Genomic DNA, 22,505 nt, shown 5'->3' with positions numbered 1-22,505 from the left:
TATGCCCTTATACCAGTACAGAGCAGTCAAGTACATCAGTAGATTGTATAGCAGCATCAGCAGGCTGGTTCTTTCCTACGCATAATCCCGATCCCCTTTCTATTTCACATCACGGAAACTCTCAGGTTCGGCCGTTCAACTATGCCGTATAAACTTTCCTCTTCCGGACGCGTAAGTAGCTATTGTATGCTCATGACACTTTAAGTCGCCTTATTTTATATTTTATCTTTATATTTATATTTATACTTATTTTTAGGTGTTTTCATGCATAAAAGCCGAGCCGCCGATCTATTCCATCGAGATAAAAGTCTATTCAAGTATTTTCTTCAGCTAAATTTTGAACAACTTCTGGGATCGTTTAATCAAAAAAAGCTAAAGCTCCTTCCGTGAAAGATAACTTGAAAAAATAGGAATAAAAATTACGAGACTGGAAAAGATATCCGGGATTTAAAGCCACGAAATTATAAACAATTTATGGATATAAAGAGCTTTGATTACTCGGTATAATACTAGAGGTTAAATGGTCTATTTTGTATTCTTCCATCTCGAGGATCGTTAATCGGGAGTGCTTGGGTTAAAACTCTTGACGCTTCGTTGAGTGCCGGATTTTATCGCTGAACGAATACCGATAGTTATAAAAACCGTTTAAACTTTTTTTTTCACCCTGCACATAGAACAGTACATTGGGTACTGCTCAACAACAGCGCTGGCCTCCAGCAGCAGCAGCAGCATCAACTCCGCTCTTTTTCTTTAACTATTACTATTTTTTACGCCACTAAAAATTCAACTTACAGCTTAAGAACACACATTAAGATAAAGTACGCAAACGAGTTCGCAGAATCGCTCGTTTATTGTCTTTGTAAAGGCCAGCCAAAAGCTGTAAAAAAAAAAAACAATGGGATCAAAACTATTAAATTATTTCCCTTGAGTTTCATTGTGCACACTTTTTAAAAACATTTCTTCGATGGTAAATAGTTTAGTGCTTTTTTTACGACCCGGGTGAAAACTCAAGACTGTTTAGAGCTAATTTTTTTTCCCTCAAAATATTTGATGGAAGTTTAAATGCCACGTTGTAATGTATGTTGTTATTATGTGTTATAAAGACGGTGAAAGCATAAATGGAAGGTTATGGTAATGTTTGGTATTCTCTGATAGCGTCGCTATTAATTCCTACCAGAAGCTATCGGGGTTTCAACAGGAACATAGCTTCGGTCTTTGAAATAATTATTTCAGTAGCCACAAGCATTCAGAACTTAAGTACTCGGGTCAGCGATAATATATTAACGACCTAATTAATATTAATTTTAGGAGAGGACGCTGCGAGTTGTAGCCTAGTCCTCGGAGGCAAACAGATAAAATAATGCACGTAGAAAATTTTTTAATACGGCTATGTATAACAAAAATAAAATTTATGATAATTTTGAGACGAAAAGATGTTTTAAAAAATTCGAGAGATTGGAAGAGATTCAAAAAATGGACTTTTAGTTTATTTTTTATAGCCTCAAACTTAATTCTCCACTATGGAGACGATTTAGCATATATGCGCCATCTCTTAGAATTTTTCAAAACTAATTTTGATCAAAAAATTAAATATGGCGGTATCAGAAAATTTTTTAATTTTCATATCAATAAAACTTATCTAAAATCTAAATTTTATAAATTCAATAGAATAAAATTGTGATTTTCTGTAAAAATTTAAATTAACAACGGAAGTATGAGCGATTGCATAAATTTACCTAACGAGTCAGTAGAGCCAGAGTGACGAGTTTCGGGAGTTTTAGTTATCGGATTAACACTTTGGATTATCGCGGGTCAAAATTAAACCTTCTGCATTTATTTGCTTTCTGTCGGTGGTAACCTCCATCAGTTTGTACACTTGGGCAAACATTGGCCGTAAGTTGAATAAATACTGCTCACTTGACAGAATTTTGGCTTCTGTTAAATTGCAGAATTTAAAAAAAAATAAAAGTATCGAAAATTAGCGGTAAAAAATAATAAATAACCAACGAAAAGAAATGAAAAATAAGACTGACGACTTCCGCAATTATTATCGCAATGATCGTTCATCCTTAACGTCCTGATGTTCTTCCTGTCACAATGTAGTTCGGCTAGCCCGAGCTCGTACTATTGGATACACAGTGTCAGGAAGAAAGAGAAAGAAGAATAAGGAGGCTCGATTCTTGGGGGTCCTTTTTCTCCGAAGAGCACAACAATGGACTGGCATCTTGGTTGGCTTTCTCTCTTCAGTTGAACGCGCAAGTTTGTTGAATGAATGAACGAGTGAGCAAGAGTAAGTCTGAGTCTGTTGCTTCTAGTTGAGCTTCTGGAGCTGGATCTTAACGGCTTGCATATTTCACACCCCCGATGGTGGATGTACACCCAACAATAGCACATTGTTATTCGGTATAGTCGTGGCTTTGGGTGAAAAAGAGAAGAAAGAGGAAGATAGAAGACGGAAAGGCCTTGGTGGCCGGGCTGAGGCGGCAAGGGGTCGCCGCAGCCGAAGGAAAAGCAAGGAAAGGTGAAGGAGCTGCTGCTACTGTACACTATTCCTGGTAGTGTGCCAGTACTGCCGAGTATCCGAGTAAAAAGGGTGGTTACACCGGCAAGATGGCGTAATATTTTTAATGGAGGGTGTCCTAGGTGATCTACGGCGGCGCATTGTTTCCCCGAGACGCCTCATATATTATTTTCTCGCTCCTTCGCCACCACAACCCTCCTTTTTTTATCATTTTTTACCTCTGGCTCTACCTTTTTTATCTTCATATCTACTTGTCTTAGACTGTTCTGCTGCCTTTCAACATTTCATCAGTCGGTCTGACTAAGTAAAATCACGCACGCGAGACCGAATTCTTATTACTTATCGCTTATTGGATGGAACAGATGTCTTGGGGATTTCTCAATTCACTTTCAAAACCAACGTGATTAATAGAGAGCACTTGACACTAACATATAATTGGATGATCCTGGTTCGAATTTTTGCTTGAGTCGTCCCGTGTTTTTTATACGAAGAAAATGATCAAAAACTAACAAAAAAAAAATAACTTGATCTAAGAAGACCAGTTTAAAGAATTCTTTAATCTTGAATTCTTGATTTAATTTTTTTATCAGTGCTCTGCTGATTATTTTTTTTTTTTTTTAGTAATTCTGAATTTTACTAAATAGAAATTATGTTCAATTTAATTTATTTAAAAACTGACCTTAAATTTCAATAAAATTTGTATTAATTAAATATTAATATTAAAAGAAAAGTTTTTAACACAATAACAAAAAATTTCATTATTAATTACGTTCCAGATTATTAGAAAAACTTTTGTTTAATTATTCAGTCGGAAGACAATGAAGAATGTAAATTCTATTTTAGTATAAACATTTATTGTTCATAATTATTTTACTCCAATTGTTAAAGAGAATATTTTACCAACAATCGGATTTTCTAAAACAAAAATTTTGCAGGGTAACCGGGGAGACGATAATTATTCCATTATTTTGTGCTATACATGACCAGGCACTGAAAATATGTACCTTGTACATCATAATGAAAGTAGTAACGGAATACAATAGGCAAATTGCAACAATATACGAGAAATGATGAGTATCTCGTGTTCAGAGTCTATACAAGCGGAGAATAAGGAGCTAAGTAAGAAAAAATAAACGATATGCAGTGAAAATATATAATATAAGTTGTAGGGGGTTTGCTTACGCTGAAAGAGGGTTATAAAGCGAAAAGATTTGAAGCAGCGACAGACAGACTACGTGAGAAAGTGGAGCAGCCCTCGAGCCTCCAGTACTGCGAATCGTTTTTATTCCTTATTTCTATTCTCATTCTTTTTAGTCTGGTTCGTTTTCTTATTTTGGGAATCGAAAAAGCCCCCGTGCATTTGGGAATCGGAAAAAGGTTTCAGTGAAGCTTCCACATGAATTTCCCAACAGATGAAATCCGAATGTGTCTTCCTTCCTTTTTTTTTTTTCTTTCTTTTCTGTTCGCTCGCTCGACGATAACCTCAACTTTGTAACAGCTCGATGATTGCCATCGTTGAGCAAAAATATTATTTTAGCGAATTGTAGAGCTGGAGTTTTAGTGTGTGTGTGTGTTCAAATTTTATTTATTTTACTGCGCGCTTATTAGTGTAATAATTAATTTTGATGAGCGGCTGCTATTCCATCACTCATTTTGTGGACACTGTTGTGTCGAGGGTAATTTTGAACCACTTGTAGCTCATGGTATGGAAAGTACGATAATAAATAAAGCTTATTACTTTTTGATTTAATGCAAATTATAGTTAAATTTCCCTAAATTTCCTCTTCATAAACTTGCTTACTCATAAAAAATTTAACGAAATACTTGAGTTAACATTTTATATTCTGCTGTAAAAATTACTTTTTTTTTTTTTTTTTTTTTTTTTTAATAACTTTACGAAAAATAAATATAAATTGAAATAAATAATAATATAGAAAAAATTATAGTGAGTTTAGAATTTAAATCATGATGAAATATAAGATTTTAAAATTGGGTTTTCAATATTTGATAATTAAAGACTGAACCAAACTCGAGAATCGGAAAAAGTGTTGAATTTAATGAAGTTAATTATTCTAGCAAGTTAAAAAAAATAATCCCGGATAAAAAATCTATTTAATCCGAGTAATGACACTAACTTGAAGAACAAAGAGTGGACGTAAAAAGAAAAGAATAAAGTAAAATGAAAAAAAAAAAGAAAAGGAAAAAAAAACGTTAACTCGTGTAATAAAATAAATTAATGATCACAAATAGTCGGAAAAAAGCGGATACAAAGACACGGTAAAGATTAAAGTAGTGGAATGACGGTGAAGAAAGTTAAGTGTCTAATTTGTAGTACTCACACACAAAGTGAGGCAAAAGTACAGAGGGAGCTCAAGTACTGAATAGAAGTCACCAAAGTGTCTTTATTAGAAGCCTTTTACACGCTTTTACAAGCCTTTTGGATGCCGGACTCTCTAGTGTGCCTAGCAGCAAAGCTTACTTGTTAATACTTTCATTCGAGGACGTCCGCGTGGATCTGACCCAACGGTATCGTATTTACCAGAGTATGGAGGAAGCTCTTTGATTTCCTTGCCTTACATTCTATTAAATGATATTAATGCATTATCTTTACTCGCTACACCAGAAAATGATCCTGTGCAATCTGACTCCGTCTTGTTTTGTTTTATTCTATTTGGTTCGGGTAAATCCGTGTCACGAGAGGGCATTATTCTCAATTAGACGATTGTAAACTAACGTAATTCCTTAATTGTCCAGGATCTAGACAAACCCAACCTGTATCAGCGGACACCGCCCACTATCACACTCTATCTATCGATGTACTAAAACTATTTCACTGGATTTACCAAACAGAGGACCGCTGGGGCTCATTCATAAATTATAGTTACGTTAATTATTATCGAGTTTGGATGGACGTGGGTCTTCTTGTTAGACCCTACGAACCACAAGGGTTCATTCATTTTCATTCATGCATTTTTTCTTTAAAATTCTATAGTAAGTTTTGTTTTGTTTATAAAATTTTTAAGTACATTGTGAATAATTTTTAAGTTTAAATTTTAATTTATCATTTGAAGATGAAGTAAAAGAAAATTGAACTTTGGTAGTTTTTTTAAAATCTTCATCCAGGACTTCAATTTTAAAAATGTAATTTTTTTATCTGAACTTAAAAAAAATTAATTTAATTAAAAAATTAATTTTTTCGTTCAAAATAAAATTTTTTCAGTGGATTAAAATTTTTTAACGCAATTTTTTTCAATAAATTCTTCAATACTGACTTATTTGTCTTTAAAATTAAACTCAAAATAATTGACAGTGTACTTATGACTGAGTGTTTCTGTATTAAAGTTAAAGATTTAAGAGATAGTTTAAGAAAAAGAGTATAAGTATGATTAAGATGTGTTTTTATATTCAACTGACGTTTAATTTATTGACGATGTTGTTTGTAGCGAGACTACTGACCGCGTTGCTGTGGGCCTGGTCAGTCTTGAGTTCCCGGTGATTGCTGAATTGAACATAGACAGCACGTCCTCTGAGAGCAGCACCGCTCGATGCATAATAACCGACCATCGTCGTCGCGGCATTCTCGTCAGCCATTTCCAAAAACGCCTGTAACAAAAAAAAAAAAATTCATGATTATAATTATCATATTTGAATTCTGTTCAATTTAAAAGTTTACTAGATTTCATCATCGCTTAATTAATCTGCATAATTTTCCAATTGCCAGCAAGCACTCAACTCCTTTCCATTCCTTTTCCTCTTACTCTTTCCCTCTTACTCTCATTCACTTTCTTCAGTTACTTCATACCACTGTTACTCTTACTACAGCCCATCCCCGTCCCGAGTTTCCATTTCCGTCTTGACCTGCCTGCAGACGTAGTAACACAGCGACCTAAATTAAATTTCGCTTGTGCTCAAGTAAAGTCTCCGGTCTCGGACTGTGGTCTTGCTCCATATGCGCCAGCATACTTTTATATTTACCCTCACTCATCAATAATTCAACCAATTAAAATAAAATCATTCTTTTATTCAATTCTAGTTCAATCCCGGCTCCAAAGAAATTATTTTTTATTATTATTTTATAATAGAATTAAAATTTAATTCAAATGGAAGTTAAAATAAAAAAAAAAAAAAGGCAATGCTTTACGATAATAATGTAGAAGTTGAAGGACATGCATTAATCGGAAAATGGAAAATTGTCTGTCCGGAGTGGAAACAACTATGGCAGTTCGTACGGCAAAATCGCATCCGCTCCACGCCAGGTCGCCAGACACACGACGACTGTAGAAGCTAGACACTGCTTCTACTACTGTATTCTCTATCTCTATCTCTATTATATATATATATTAATATATATAATAATGTCCCGGCTCGACGAATTGCTGGACAAACGCTGTTAACGTGTTTCCACCCTTAATGACGCATAGAGAAACTCAAATTGTGTTTACCTAACACCAACGATCTTTACCAGCATCTATGTGGACGATGCTGAGAGGGTTTGTGTTAGTTGTCAAAAATTGTAATCGATTTTTATGATGTATTTTTAGAAAATTATGAATGAAAAAATTTTTTTAATACTTTCTTAGCTATCAATTTGTTTTTAGAATAGTGTCTAATTTTTTTCAATGGTAAAAATTAAAAAAAAGATGAAGAAAAATTGAAAACAGGAAAATAGAGCTATAAAGAATAAAACGCAATACTTTGAGTGGATGTAGAAGAGAATTTGAAAGCACGCAAGATTCATAGTTGGCCATAGAATATATAGGAGCTTTGAAAGATCACGTAAGCTGGAATTTTTTAATATATTTCTTCGTTGTCATACATCCAAACAAAACTCGACTAGACTTCACTCGACATGATACGATCACCTACTCATTTATTTTTCAACAGTTCTTTCACAATGAATCAATAATCGCGCGGGAAATATATTCAATCTCTAGCATCATACGCGAATTTCCATATACATTCTCATCGATTATTGTCCATTTAAATAATGCGCGAACGTATGTGAATTTTTAATTAAGAATTTTCCAATTATTAAAGTGAAATTTTATTAACTACATTTTTTTTTCATCATCTATCGAGCCGGGAGTTTATTGTTCACTCTAAAAGCATTATCATTACGGTCGAGTTCGACAGAAAAATTAACGGCGCCGACTTTGAAATTCATATCAAACTATACACTGGCTCAGTCGCTTTTTCAGCGGCTGTATCTGTATTTGTAGACGCGATTGTCTGGGTGGTTATTTAGTATGGAGCAAAAAATCTAGAAATAATTCTAAGCCCGCAGGAATACCAACAGTTCATTGTGAATGCGTTGGCTTTTTTCTCTGCATGACTGGTTCCTCATCTGAACTGCACACACATTGTTGCTATCACAAAAGCTAAGCCCGGATTTTAAAAAATATTTTTCTCCGGGGTGAGTGCCAAAATTCGTGAGAGATAGCTAACCTACATGCATGTTAAGAATAGAACGTTCACCAAGAAATTGTGCTTGGTTTTGGTTCAAGAACGCGAGACTTTACTTGTTAAATAATTATGTTGATTGTGTGCAAAAAATAAAAAATTAAATTTGAATAAATTATGTCAAAAATTACACACGAATAAAATGAACAATTGAAAAATTGAATTTTACATTAAAGTTTATTAAATTTGGATAAATTACAATTTGAAAATTGAATTTTTATAATCTCTTTAAAGCTAAATTTAAAAATTGTAAAAATCAATACTTGGAAACTTTATTTTATAAAAATATAATTTTGTTCGGGACTTCTCTTATTAATAATAAATGTAGATTAAAAAAAAAAAAAAATTGATTTTTTTAAAATTCAAAGTTCGTACAATCCCTGAAATGTTTGCTATTAAATTCAACAAAATTACGTGATACGACTTGAATTGAAAGATATTATAATAAAAATTGTATCTGCCCGTTAACAATTGCCATATTTCTAAAGAAAAATCTCCCTAAAAAGTAATTAAATGTATTAAAAAAAAAAAAAAAAAAAAAGCCGCGAAAGAAAATAAGGAGCCAGGAACAGGACAAAAAGTCAAGTGAGCTGACTCATTTGTGATTTAAGGTAACGTCTCCATGGTGGTATTTATGTAAGTGGGAGCTCTTAGTCTGCGGTGAAGTACAGCATAATGTAATACTGTATATGTAGGATGAATATAATTTAGCGAGCGTGTTGTATATTTATCCATCTAGCGGGGGATGGAAAACGGGTTTTTACCCACCACTGCTGAAAGTACCTTTGAAGTCAGCTGGTTAATACGGCTCGGTCGAGGCTCGCCCCTCAGGTGTACCAGATATTATATGCATGTAAATGTAATATACAATATACATACATAAATGTACATGTATAATGTAACATAATGTAATATATAATGTAAGAAACGTAAACGCAAAAGAGTTTAAGTTAAGTAACGAGTTGTTAAAAGAACTCGAGTCGGTTAGTGTATGTACACTCGGAAAAAAGAGAAGCGAAAATGGGGAAGAGAATCAAAGGGAGCTGAAGGAAAATATAATGTCCACTTTTTAATGGTTTCCACGATTCTCCCTCACTTAATGGATTAAAAATAGGAGAAAAAACTCTTGGAAATATTTTTTATCCTCTAATTTGAGTGGAGTGAACTCCTGGCTCTCCGCAGCAAATACATCACAATAATATCACGTCTTTGCGAGAGATAATCACTATTTATGGGGTTATAGGCTCGTTTACCGGGGGTGTAATGCACCTGCGCACCGTTCGCGTGTGACTGTAATGGATGTGCGCAAAGGTGCCTCGATTATTATTTATTAGAAGGGGAAATAACAATATAGCACGCATGGAGATGGAAATATGTGAGCGCTCAAGATATTAGTGTGTGTATTCCATTAAAAAATTTATCAGTGTGAGCTCCCAAACGAGAAAGAGCAAGGAGGGGTGGGGTGGGGGGATGTGAGTGAGATGAATCTTTAAGTTTTATCGGAAACTCGTCATAAATTAACCTCTCGTGGTATCTTTCTTATACTCCGGTCGGGTTTCTTGTTAAAACCGGACTGAGGCTTAAACTTTTTCATCACGATCAGCATTAGCGGATTGAGGCCCGGGTTCGAGACTCCTGTCAGTACTTCACCATTAAAGTAAAATGTAAATTTTAGAAAAGGACGTTTTTCGGATTATAGCTGTGTGGAAGAAAACTCCCGGGAGAGTTTCCTCCTCGGGAGCTTTTCGAACCGTAATAAGCCCTCTGGCTTATTCGGGGTAAAGTATAATTTAATTAATTCCAGACTACAGTGAGCTGTTCACATTCTGGTTGTGTATTATTCACACGTAAAATGTATATATACACTACATACTCTCTGCTACATACATTATATATTCTACATTGTATACTCTGCTATGCTACTACATTAAATTTAATCGTAATGTCAAGTATGCTTGAGAAAATAGATTGTTAATCACCTTATTAATTATTCTCTGAAATTATATCATCTATAATTTTTCTTTTAATCTGTCTATAATCTTAAAAATATAAATAACATGTTAAAAATTATTTTTTCTTCTATGGAAAATGTATAAAAAAAATTTTTTGGTAAAAAATTATTGGAAAGATTAATTTTTCAACAGTAATAATGAATATCAAGTTTATTTTCACACTAAAATATGATTATTCCTGATTTGGTCCTTATTGCAATTGTGTTTTTACAATATTTACATACACGACTAACAAAACAAATTTGTAATAAAAACTAAAAGACCCGCTGAATCGGACAAGCATACATAGGTAAAAAAGGTAATGTAAAAAGTTTAAATGAAAAAGTTTACAAAGAAAATTCGGTACAGCAAATATTTTCTTTTGTGTTTTTACAATCAATTATATCAATAGAGGAGAAACAAAAAGAAATAAAGATAGGTAAAGACCGATAGACCGATATATTGAGTTAAAAATAACCAAAGGATCCACTGAATTTTTGTACGACTTTTTATGTCATTTTATTTACTCAAACAGAGTCCAACGAGACTACACTTTTTCCTCTAAAAAAACTTCCGCGCAATATATATATGTATATACAATGTATATTATATGTATATTATATGTATATTATACATGAATGTCTATTTGTATGTGTCTGAAATATTTTTGTTCAGCGAGATCGAGTCGACGTCAAAGTTGTGGAATCGACTACTAGTAAACTCAACAGTGAAAAGAGGCTTTTCATTACAAATATTTTCGTCCTCAGCATTCCCTTTATACCATTAATATTTCCAGTACTTCAGTATAGTTGTTTCTCAGTTACTTGTTGTTTGCGGAAAGAACTATGTTTATAAATATAAATGAAAAATCGGAAGCCGTAAAAAGCAAATAGAGTTAAACAAAATGAAATAAAATATTTAAATACCTCCATCTCTAATCGATAAAATACTAAATATTGGATTAATGGTTTGAAAACAAACTTATGCAAGTTGTTATTATTATTATGCATTATATTATATATAATATAAAATATACATTATGTGTTATAACTGGATCAATTCATACAGAATTAATGTATTGAGTGAAGTATTTTCATACAAAGCAGTACACTCGCGTATTATATTATTATATATAAAATGCACGGAGAAATGCATCGAGAGTATTATCGTGCCGGGAGCGGCATAACTATATAATAATAAACACCAGAGAATTTCGGTATGCACAATATCTCGGTGTTTTCCAAACGAATCTATTCTCTCCAGCAACTAATCCGCTTTTCTCTCTAGCGTATTAATTTTACCACAAAAGTAGATGAGTGGAAAGAGATGGAGAGGCGCTAGAGCAAAGAAGCCCGCTGGAGTTCAGTTGAGGTTCTGGCAATGTACTGGCTGGGAACACAAGAGAAAGAGAGGAAATGGGGAAGGGGTCGACCAAAAGAACGTGATTGACGATACTCCTGCATGATGGGTGTGAGGGTGAAGGTGGTTGGGTGCAGGCACAGGAACTCGAGGTGGGTCTACCGGCTAAATTTTACCTAAGCTAACCAAACTGAGGTGAAAATTCCACCGACCGGGAGCTTTAATGCTAGGGGGATATTATGGGTTCCACACGCTCCGATTCTAATCGACAAATAATCTCCCATGCCAACTCAATCGATTATTATACATAAATACGTCTATAATCAGAAGATAGATTATTCACATTTCAGTTTCACCTTTCTGCTTTCACATATGCCGAATATTCACTAATGTACAGAGTTCAAATTTTTTTACATGCTAATCTAATTGTAATGATAGTGTAGTAGAGCATGTAAATTACAATAATTGTATAAGTTTGAAAAATTTTATAAATTATTCAACTTTAAATAGTTATTATTATCCTGTAGAAAGGATCCCTAATTTTAGAACACAGTAATTGACATTTATTAAATTTTTATTCAAATAGAAGATATATTTAACGAAAATCGTATGGAAAAAGTTTTAAATTTTACGTCTAAAAAAAATTTTTAATTGTTTAAGCCTAAAAAGTTTTTACTTTTTCAATTGTTGCATTAATAATAACTTCACCGAAATCTACTTAAGGTTTCACAAATTTGACTATCCGCACGTGCTTTTAAGCTGAGGCATTCCAAATAAAGTAGAAGTAAACTTTATTTCCACCGAATTTTTGAGAAAAAAAAAAAAAAAAAAAAATCATGTTCGACAGAAATTATAAAATTGAAAGCCAAGTAAATTTAAACATATGAAATTCAATGGCCAAAAGGAAGTACGGCTCATTCATGCTCGAGTGAGTCCGTATACGTTTGACGTTATTCGTTCTATTCCTGTATGTTATATAGGCAATCTTTTCCCTTCAACTTCAACTAGCTCACCTTCACCTTCGCTCTCTTACTGATGTATATTGAGCGAGTTGTATGAGTCAGGATAAACGCGGATAAGCTGAGCTAGTTGTGTGGAAGTGAGTATGAGAGTCGAGAGCTTTTTAATTCAGTTGTACAGTGCTTTAATGCTAGTAGAAATGAAAGTACCAAAAGAAGGAGATGATTTGACTTGGTCACCGCGAAAAGAGAGTACAGTTAAATAATAACAGATGAATCCGCGAATAGACACGGGGTGAAAAATGAGAAAGACACGCGAGTAAAAATGTAGGTGGTGAAACCTGAAAAGGTGTAGATGAGAATCTGTAAGAGCGACTGAAAAAGAGAAACCTGGGTCGATACACCGGCGGAAATGCATTCAGATGGCATTGCTCCCGGCGTGATGCCAAGTATGGACTCGGTGGGTGGATCGGAGCAAAAAATGTGTGAGTGCAAAATGAAATAAAATAAAATAAAATGGAATAATAAAAATAGAGAGAATAAATAGAGTGAGAATCAGATACTTCTGGCATGCTAAAAGTAATGATTTAGCTGTGAAACACGAGGCAGTATGTGCGACTGAAAAAAAAACGCAACCGCCGTGAAATACGATAAATTTGCATGAGGTAAAGCGGAAAGTCAGAAGTCTCATGTGCTTGACTTGCTCTTTTATCTTATTCTTTTTCCACATTTGTTTGTTTTATTTTATATATCGCTCCTGTATCCTTTAGTATCGCGAAGGATTTTCGATTCGACAGATCTCATTTTGCCTCCTCGTGTCTGCTCTCGTTACGTTACGTCATGTCACTGAAGACACAAACGAACCAGAAACATCCTTTATACGATATATAGATCCTATAGGCGTACAAGTGGCCTTTCGAGGAGTCATTTTTTAAATTTATAGAGTCACTTTTCAAAGTTTGTCTTTTTTGATTGTTGTACGGTGAAAAAAAATTTTTTTAGTGTTCCAATTTAGAACCAACGTCACTTTTATAATTGTAAATACCGGCTTATCGTAAAGTTACGTTAATAAATTTATTAGTACAGATATTAATATGAAAATTAATGGATTGATTAATTTAAAAAAATAATAAATTTTACTTTATGAAAGTAAATTGAAAAATTCATCACAAATTGTCACAATAAAAATTCAACGGCATTTTAATCAAATATTTTAAAAAATATTGTGAGAAATTTATTTATTTTGCAATTTTAAATATTATTTTTTTTTTTTTTGACAAACACAAATGTGAGTAAAAGATTACACAAAAATTGAAGTGTCCAGCAACAGATCGTAAACTCCAGGTGTGTTGAATATCCCTCTCTGGTCAGTCTACTCAGGATGAAGACGAGGATGAGGACATGACAAATAGAACAAGAGAATGAAGAAGGACGAGGACGAGAACCAGAATGGCTTTAAATTTTATCGTTACGGGTCACGAACATGCTCTTTCCGTCGTGCTTGCGGTGCATTAAGCGATTAAAATGTGTAACATAGTCGCAGTCCGCTGTAACACACGATCTTACGTGAGTAATTAATGCCATTTGTTTGATGAATCCTCTTCTATGATTATGATAAATTTTTAACTCTATTTTTTTCCTCAGAATTAATTTACAGCGGGCATTTGTTTAAATGAAATTCAACGGCTGGTTTAAATAATAATTATTCTGTTCTTTCGGTCAAAGTTTGTAAAAAATATTATATCGAGGTATTTTTTTTTATTTAATCACTTGATGTTTTGCCTTTCCCGGTACTGGGTTTGACAGGGAATTCAATTTTGTACATGGTACATACTGTGTGACATGTGATATGACCGAGATGAAAAAAGGTGAAAAATAACTAGCAGCGTAGAGGTATAACGGCGAGTTTTCATCGAATTCTCGTTATTACGCATTCGAGAGTGAGCTTGCTAAACTCATGCTGGCGGGTTTATCATGAGGAAAAAATTTATAAATGCATCCACTGAGCCAGGGTATTCACATGCGCGGAATGTGTAAATTTTAGAATAGACTGCTATACACGATTATGTTAACAGAAATGTAACTGTTATTAACTTCAACAAGGTTCTAGAAAAAAATTTTGGAAAATATTTGTTTTCAGCTTCTCTATTTACATCATTGTTTAATTAAATTTCTCTTTGGTCTTTATTGAAAGTTTTTGTGAAAAATAACCAAATTTTACTTAAAATTTAATTAGAAGATTTAGTACAAAATTAAAAATTAAAAAACCAATTCTTCATTATGTCCTTCAACATCAAACAAAATTTCAAGCATTTGTTTTTGATAAAAACATCGTCAATTTTTTTGTATAAATTTTCAAATTAATAAAATTCGTTTTTAGTAAAAAAAAAAAAATACTTTTATTTTTTTTTTTTTTATTTGTCGATATTTGAATTTATGAAATTCCAATGAATTATCTTTGATAAAAACAATTTTAATTTTTTGTATAAATTTTGTACATTCGTAAAATTTCAAGCATTTATTTTTAATAAAAATAGTTTCTATTTTTATTTATCGATTTTTAGATTATTAAAAAAAAATTTACCGAGTAATAATTATCCAATGAATAAAAATAGTCATAAAAAAATTGGCGTGAAATTTAAAGCTGAATAAAGTTTGAGTAGGTAATAAAATCTTCGATGACCAATAGCTAAAATTATTAATACCATATTGCGTTAATGGATCGATATAAACCGAAATTGAAAAATAACTACGATCAAATATAACCGCAAAATAGTTTAGGCTTTGGAAACTTTTTTAATATATGAACTAAAAACAACCAAAAGAGAAAAAAAAATGTATCAAAAAAATTAAAACCGTCGGCATGTATTATATATTACACAGCAAGGATAAAGCATATTGTTGATTGAGACGAAGATTAATAAATGAAGCATAAACGAAAAAATGAGCCACTAAGCATTAATTAACCCGTCGTTATTTCTTAGCGTTTCCTGAGGGACTAAAAAGTTTTAATTGAATTTAAAATATTAAATATCACGAGTTAAGTTTGTATATCACGCAATCGGGAGATTAGTGTACTAGACGCTATCCGGCCGTTTCGTCGACACTTGACGTTCCCCTCAGCTGAGCGGAGTATAGAGACCGAGAGAGTGAGTGTCCTCAACAGCAGCCTCGCCCCGGCAACACACGCCTTTGTCCTTTGACGCTTAATTAATTAACTAATTAATGGAAAAAAAAAATTCCTTTTGGTATTAAATACGTAATCTCTGTGATACACTGTTCTATAAAAACTCGTATAATTTAACATTTACTAAATTTCTTTGAGTTCATTCCGTCGGTTTGTACATTTGGGACTAATTAATTAAATAATTATTTAATTAACTATGTTCTAGCGAATTTGGGGCGCTATTACGTTTCATAATTCGTAGTTTCAAGTTCACTGCACGTGAATAAATTTTTACTGATGATTTTGCATTAAATTTAAAAGAAATTTAATTTAAAATAAAAGAAATTCAATTTTTAATAGATTAATTAGATAATATCTAAGTCCTAGACGTGAATGTGATTTGTCTTCAGTGGATTAGCTGGGAAACAAGGTTAGAATTTGAGTAAACGCCGGTGGTGTCTCGATTTAGCTCAAGAAATGCCATTCAAATGTACAACTAAAGACGATACTCTGAAGACGACTTCGCAAGATGAGAATAGAATGGTAGAGAGGGGAACAGAGTGAGAGTGAGAGTAAGATGGTGAACCGAGTTAGTTACAGAGGTTATATGGTATTAGATACATGTATATGTATCGTAAGAGAAGATCAGAAGAAGCTGAATGTATAAACGTCTGAGTAACTAACTTGCTTTAAACTTGAAATCAAAGCAAATATACTAAAATTACCCTTAGGGGGTCAGTTGTCTCATTTCTCTACATCTCCGTCTTTGACGTTAACATGAATATGTATACAAATATACATAGGTATACAAAGGAGATATATACATATATATAAATCTTCTTTGTGTGTGAATACAACCGCGCTGTATATACGCAACAGAACAAGCAATATTACTACCGCGAAACTCGATTGCCGCGAGTTACGAACCAACTGTTTACATCCATCTGATAAATTAGCTGACGATACATTAACTCGAATTATTAGATGATTGAGATATTATATTGTGTATACCGAAGCTTTCAGACGTGACCAAATCTGCTTTAATTACCTTTCCAGCTATGCTAAATGTTCACTTTTTATTTTACATGTAAATATTTAATATATTGTATATTACATTCTCGTTATTAAAATTTTAATGAATTCTAGCATGATTTTTTTTTTTTTTTTAGTGTAATAAAATTCATAAAAATATGAGAAATTTTGTTTAAAAGATCAAAATTATATTTGATATAAAATAGATTTTAAAAAAGTTATTTTCAATTTTTGTTTTTAAAATCATTTTTTTTGTCCAAAAGTTTTTCTTTCCAATCCATTTAATTTTTCTATCAGTGTAAATATTGTCGGCAATAAAAAACGAACGTAAAATCCGTAGAATTACCAAACGGTTTATAAACAAACAAAAAAAAAAAAAAAAAAAAAAAAAAAAAAAAAAAAAAAAATAAAAACGAATGAAAAATTAGTGATCAACAGAAGGATAATTAGGAAGCACAGTGAAAAGTTATTTAAGGACAGGGTTCGCTGGGTTAAAGTAAATGATCCGTAATTAACGATCATTGTTTGTGCCACGGGAAATCCAAAAAAAGAAATAGAAACAAAAAGTGAAAAAACATAAAAAACTGAACAAGAGAAAACAATTGCAAGTAGGAAAGTTAAACGGGTGGTGAGCCAACCGCACGCTCTCATGGTTCGTAAAATTTCCATCACGAATATACGGGTCGTATTCTCGGTTGCACGATTTCGCCGGTCAACAGTTATGTATATCGATGGTTACACCGCTGACAAAGATGGAGATAGATAATTCCTGGGTGTTTCTGTATAGAGAGAGTTATCTTTCTCCCTCTGGCCATAACAGCCTCTACCTACGACTCGAATATTAGCGGACGCGGACCTTGTGACCTCCTCACATCGAAAAGCTCTCTCCATACATATACACCCTCATAATTACACACACATATGGTTTACGGATATTTATATTTACCCCCTCTGTGTGTTGGGCCCCCACAGCGCGTTTCCGACGGTAATGCGCACGTAATTTCCGCGAGGTAAATCTCTTCATCTGGCTCAGTGCGGTGAATAGCGGGCATTAGTGCATTATTTTAATCCAGGCCAGCATAAACAAAACCCAGGCTTATTTGCGATTCGATCTCATACGAATATATTAATGCTGTTTATTGACACTATTGAGAATATTACGTGTACTCGATATCACGCCAACACGAGTGGGCTGATGGGTAAAAAATATTATTTTATCATTATCATTCATTATACATATAAATCTCTGATATAAAAATTTTTAATAATAATTATCAGTCGCATTATATCATATTACTAATAATTAAATTGATGACGCGATAATGGACGATTCAAATTAATATTTATAATTATAATAATGATAATTACTAATATCGCTGTTAAATATATTGTTATATAATAATAATAATTATTATTATTTTAATGTATATTTAGCAAGGGATATTGAAATGAAAACAATTTCACAAACAAGCATTTGTAATATGTCAGGCATGCCTGCAATTAATTAGATTTTTGTATTCAATAAACCATTAATAACGCTTGGATAGTTAATAATTAACAAGTAATTACATGGCAATACGCGATAACGACGCCGGGAGGAAAAATATAAATACCGATGCAGGAAATAATGCACCGTGCACCGCAGCAAAAATTAAATTACTCCGGTGGTCGCATTCATTCGTTAAATTTTCCAACAAATTACACTACCCGTGTGTGAGGGTACGTGCTTGCTGCTCTGTGTGAGGGATCAATTAACAAATGTTTTCATGTTAAAAGCATTCGTTCAATTAATTAGAGGGTGTATTGTCTTTTGAATTTTATACTCACACATTTATATATATTTGTGTGTGGATATTTGTATACATATTTTGATGGGAACTATTTTAATCGAAGCTTCGGGGTAAATAAATAAATAAACAATGTATATCGAAATAAAATAGAATTCAATTTGCTAAATTAAAACCATAATGTTTATAAGTTTTAATTATCATTGTTCAATTTTTAATTTAATGGACTGTTAAGTGATATCATGATTATTAATTGAAGTTATGTGTTGATGGAAATTTGAAAGCTTTGAATTTTTATTACTGTTAAAAATCCTATCTAGTAAAATTGATATAATTATTAAAAAAAAAAATAAATAAATAATAAATTTGTACTAAGAAATATTTTCCAAAAATTTTAGTCATAGTTCTTTAAAATTTCTACAAGATAAATTTTTTTTCTCAAAAATTTAGTTGGAAAAAAAATTATAAAAATTTTCAAATATCTGCCGATTCAAGTTTTATTTTTGAACAATGATTTGTGAAAATTGAAGAGATTTTATGCAAATAAAATTCACATTTTCCAACATTTTATTGTAATTGATTGTTCAAACGTCAGCTAATTTGAGTTTTCATTGAAAATATTTAATGGCCAATACGCAATAGAAACATGCAATACCAAAAATACACATCCCTCAACCCAAGCTCTTAATAAAAAATAAAAAACATCTGCATTGATAAAAAACAAAACATAGATATTGATGCATTTGTAACGTTACACATAATATCCAACGCAATTGGTAGAATACCATTCAGATCATGTAAATCCGCGTATTTATACCGAATCATTTCAAAGTTAAAAACCCTCGAACGGGTTTATTTATTTGACATCCGATATTTTTTTATTGAACAGTAAATTTTTGGCGCAGAATAAACTGTCGGAATGTTGGCTAAAAATAAATGGAATGTTATCGAGAATTTCGGTAAATCGGTAACTAAGAACGAAACTAAAAGCGATGATAACATATATATATACGAAAAATGGAGGATTGATTATCAAGACAATTACCACTCTGAAATAAACTTTGGGAAGAAGGATCTCGCGTAGCGATTATTGGTGTCGATATTGTGGTCGCCTTTGTCGCGAATTCTCTCTTCCTTTTCAAACCGCAGCAGGTCCCCAAAGCGAACCGAAGCTTACCGAGATAATGGGTAAACGGTGGTTGGTTATTCGATTGCCGTGTGGTCGAATAATTCGATTGTTTCTGGTGATGCATCACAATACTGACTACTCGTGCAAACACATTATATGCTCGCCGCGTTGTCAAAGATTTTCAAAAGACCAAATAAGAGATAGAAACTATAATTATTGATTGAATCAAAAGACTCACCTGATTCTTTCCCTTGAGAACGAGGACGTTGGTCACTCTGCCAAAGGGCATTCCCAAATTAATGATCTCGGACTCTGAGACCTCACTGGCGATGTTCCGTATGTGGATCACCCTTGAGGGCTTCCCGTTGTGGCTCTTGTCCAGCTTGGCCTGTTGAATATGGAACAAAAATCAAAAATAAAATAAATAAATAACCATGAAAATAAAAATAAAGAGACGAAAACTAAATAAAAATGTAAAGTTATCCATTATTTATTAAAATGCAATTTTTGTGATCCAATAATGGTATAGAATAAAAAAATTTTTATGCAAATACATTTCTTTTAGGCGGACTATATATTTCAATCGACTCTTGGTGCCTTAGGCAAAGTTTTCAATCACGCCTCAATCTAGTCGACTCCCCTCATCCCTCATACTTGAGGAACTCTTCTATGTATCGTATCGTATTTTTTTTTTTTTTTATTTATTTCTTCCTGTTCTTTCCTTTTCCTCCTTCACATTTTTTTTTTATTTATAAATTTTTATTTTTGTAAAAGTACCGCTCAAGGATACAGTCTTGAAATAGTTTTTCTCGACTCGAGGTTTTCACTGTATTCTCAACGACTCATCAAGAGTTTAATCTCGGGGGATGTAAACTACATCCCGACAAAATCTGATAAGTGGTGAGTTATAGTCTGACATATCAACTCTTCTGTTCTGTTCTGTTCGACGAAGTCTATTACTGTGCTATACTTAACCTAACCCATCGACTCTTGTTTCTGTTCATCGTATAATTTACCTTTTTTCCAGTCGGCTATTTGTTTTCTGAGCCAGATCCTGTTTCTGCTTTTTGCTGCTTCTATCGCGCTGATTTTTCTCCAGACAAAATCGAACAAAAACCCCAAAAAAATAAACAACTCTTTGCGACAAGACTCAACAGGTCTTCTATTCTTGTTTTGTTTAATGAATTTTTTTTTCAAACCTAATTTAAATGTCTTTAGAATAAAAAAAGTAATTAATTATTTTGTTTAGTTCTCTGGGATTAAAATGTTTGGAATTTACCCGGGATTAATTTACCCGGTGAGTATGTGTCGGATAAATCAAATTCAATGGGTAGAAGGGATTGAGATTGAGATGTACTTTCTAGACGTGGATGTTGATATAGATCAATAGACAGAGAGATATTTTTAGTTGAGCTTTTATGGTACTCTGTCACTCTCACTTTTGGAATGGTAATCACGAAGTACTTCCTCCAATCCGTGATTGTGGTCCCTAACTCTCCCTATCTGTCTCTTCGTCTATAGTCTACATCTACTACGACTAACTATTCCATCCAGTTGTACGCACACTACCACGTAAATTCAACCCTTTTCATCCTCGTCGATAATTGCTCATAATGGAGGCAATTCGTGGAAAATCGATTATGGGGAAATGGTCGAGTACCGGCCGATGGATGGAATAGGATGTGTGTGCAGAGTGTACGAGTTCAGAGTGACTATTCTGAGCTATGTCGGCTCGGAGAAGATTTTTTTTCTCACACGTGTAGTAAAATAAAAATATAAAAAGGTAAATAAAAATTTTTTTCAATTCAACTATCACTCGTGATATTTTCTACATTTATCTTTTGATTGATACTCGGAATATTTTTTTTCTTTTTTTTTTTTTTTTTACAGTTGGTAGTTATCTATAGATGTACGTGGAGAACGCCGAAAGCATTGATAGAAATAAAATAGGAAAAATTTTTATAAAAGTATGGCATTGGAATAGCAAAAATAAACATCTGAAAAAAGTATAGAAGTAGAAAATGTGAATGTGAATGCATCTGTTTCTCAGCCCAAGTATATTTTTAAAATATGTTTTTTTTTTTTTTTTTTTTTTCGCAGCGCTCGGACCGAGCGAACGGTCATTCAATTTTCGGGCCGTAAACAATCAAAAGAACGGACGGTAACGAAACGAAAACCATTCGGTTAATTGGTCTCCGTACCCTTGGGGATATGTGGCGGTGTCCAAAATAAAAACTATGACACAGAAATGAAAGTAAATAAATAATAAAAAAAAAAAATAAAACTAAAAATCGTTGGTAAAATAAAATAAAACAAACAAAATAATATTTATATAGATTATTACGATTGGTCATAGGTGGTCAAATAACGCTAGGGTGTGCAATCTTGTTTCACATATTCTGCCGATCGTTGTTGACAAAACGAAAAAAAAAAAAAAAAGGTATAATTAAAAGCAAAAGCAAAATCAACCAAATATAAAATTTATTATTATAAAATTGATGAAATGGAAGTGGAACAAAAAGAAGTTAAATTGAAAATATAATATAAATGAGAGCTTGAATATTTATACAATAGTTGAGTGAGTCGATTATTTATCAACAGCCGTATCGTCTATTTCAATATTAATTAACGTGAATAATAAATTATTTGCTAACCGGTTCCCAATCGTCATTATCCTCCATCCATCTGTGCTCTTTTTTATTCGAAAATTCACGGACCTCTATAAAAGTTCTGGTATAACATATTGTGAATGTGGGGCTTAAAATATCGCTAATTTTTCGTGAAATTTTTAATAGAAAATATAAATTTTAAAAATACCAGCTGAAAAAAAAAATTCATCATTCATATGAAAGAATTTAGTGGTTTGGATACAATTTAAAAATCAAATTTACGATAAAAAAAAAACCCCCCGAATAAAGTATGAATAAAAAAACATCAATCTCCAGTTGAAATTTTATGGATTTTTTTTTTTTCTGTAAATTGGATGGAATTCCTATCGAGAGATGAACGCTCGGAAAGGCCAATTGGAAAATAAACTGTTAACAATTGACTGGTCAATTCATCAGCAAAAACTGATAATAAATAAAAATTTAACCTTTCTT

At 32.6% G+C, this 22,505-nt stretch overlaps 1 protein-coding gene across 13 annotated transcripts in view; it reads right to left on the bottom strand.

The window, feature by feature from the left end:
- Positions 1–22,505, bottom strand: part of Heph (polypyrimidine tract-binding protein 1 heph) — a 166,498-nt gene that overhangs the window by 22,176 nt on the left and 121,817 nt on the right. For 10 of the 13 annotated variants that reach the window (XM_074241063.1, XM_074241070.1, XM_074241072.1 and 7 more), the window contains 2 exons: positions 19,643–19,792; positions 5,936–6,124 (listed from right to left, as the gene is read on the bottom strand). In XM_074241063.1, the coding sequence (XP_074097164.1) occupies positions 5,936–6,124; positions 19,643–19,792 (339 nt within the window). Of the gene's footprint in view, positions 1–5,935; positions 6,125–19,642; positions 19,795–22,505 lie in introns of all 13 variants that reach the window. The other 3 variants (XM_074241073.1, XM_074241074.1, XM_074241076.1) reach the window with 2 other exon arrangements.

Source organism: Cotesia typhae, unplaced genomic scaffold, assembly GCF_013202065.1.
Source record: "Cotesia typhae breed Kobodo isofemale line unplaced genomic scaffold, CoteBio_Ctyphae contig_33, whole genome shotgun sequence".
In the NCBI taxonomy this organism is placed as follows: domain Eukaryota; kingdom Metazoa; phylum Arthropoda; class Insecta; order Hymenoptera; family Braconidae; genus Cotesia; species Cotesia typhae.
Note: the sequence above shows the minus strand (reverse complement) of the source record. Positions and strands in the feature narration are given on the sequence as shown.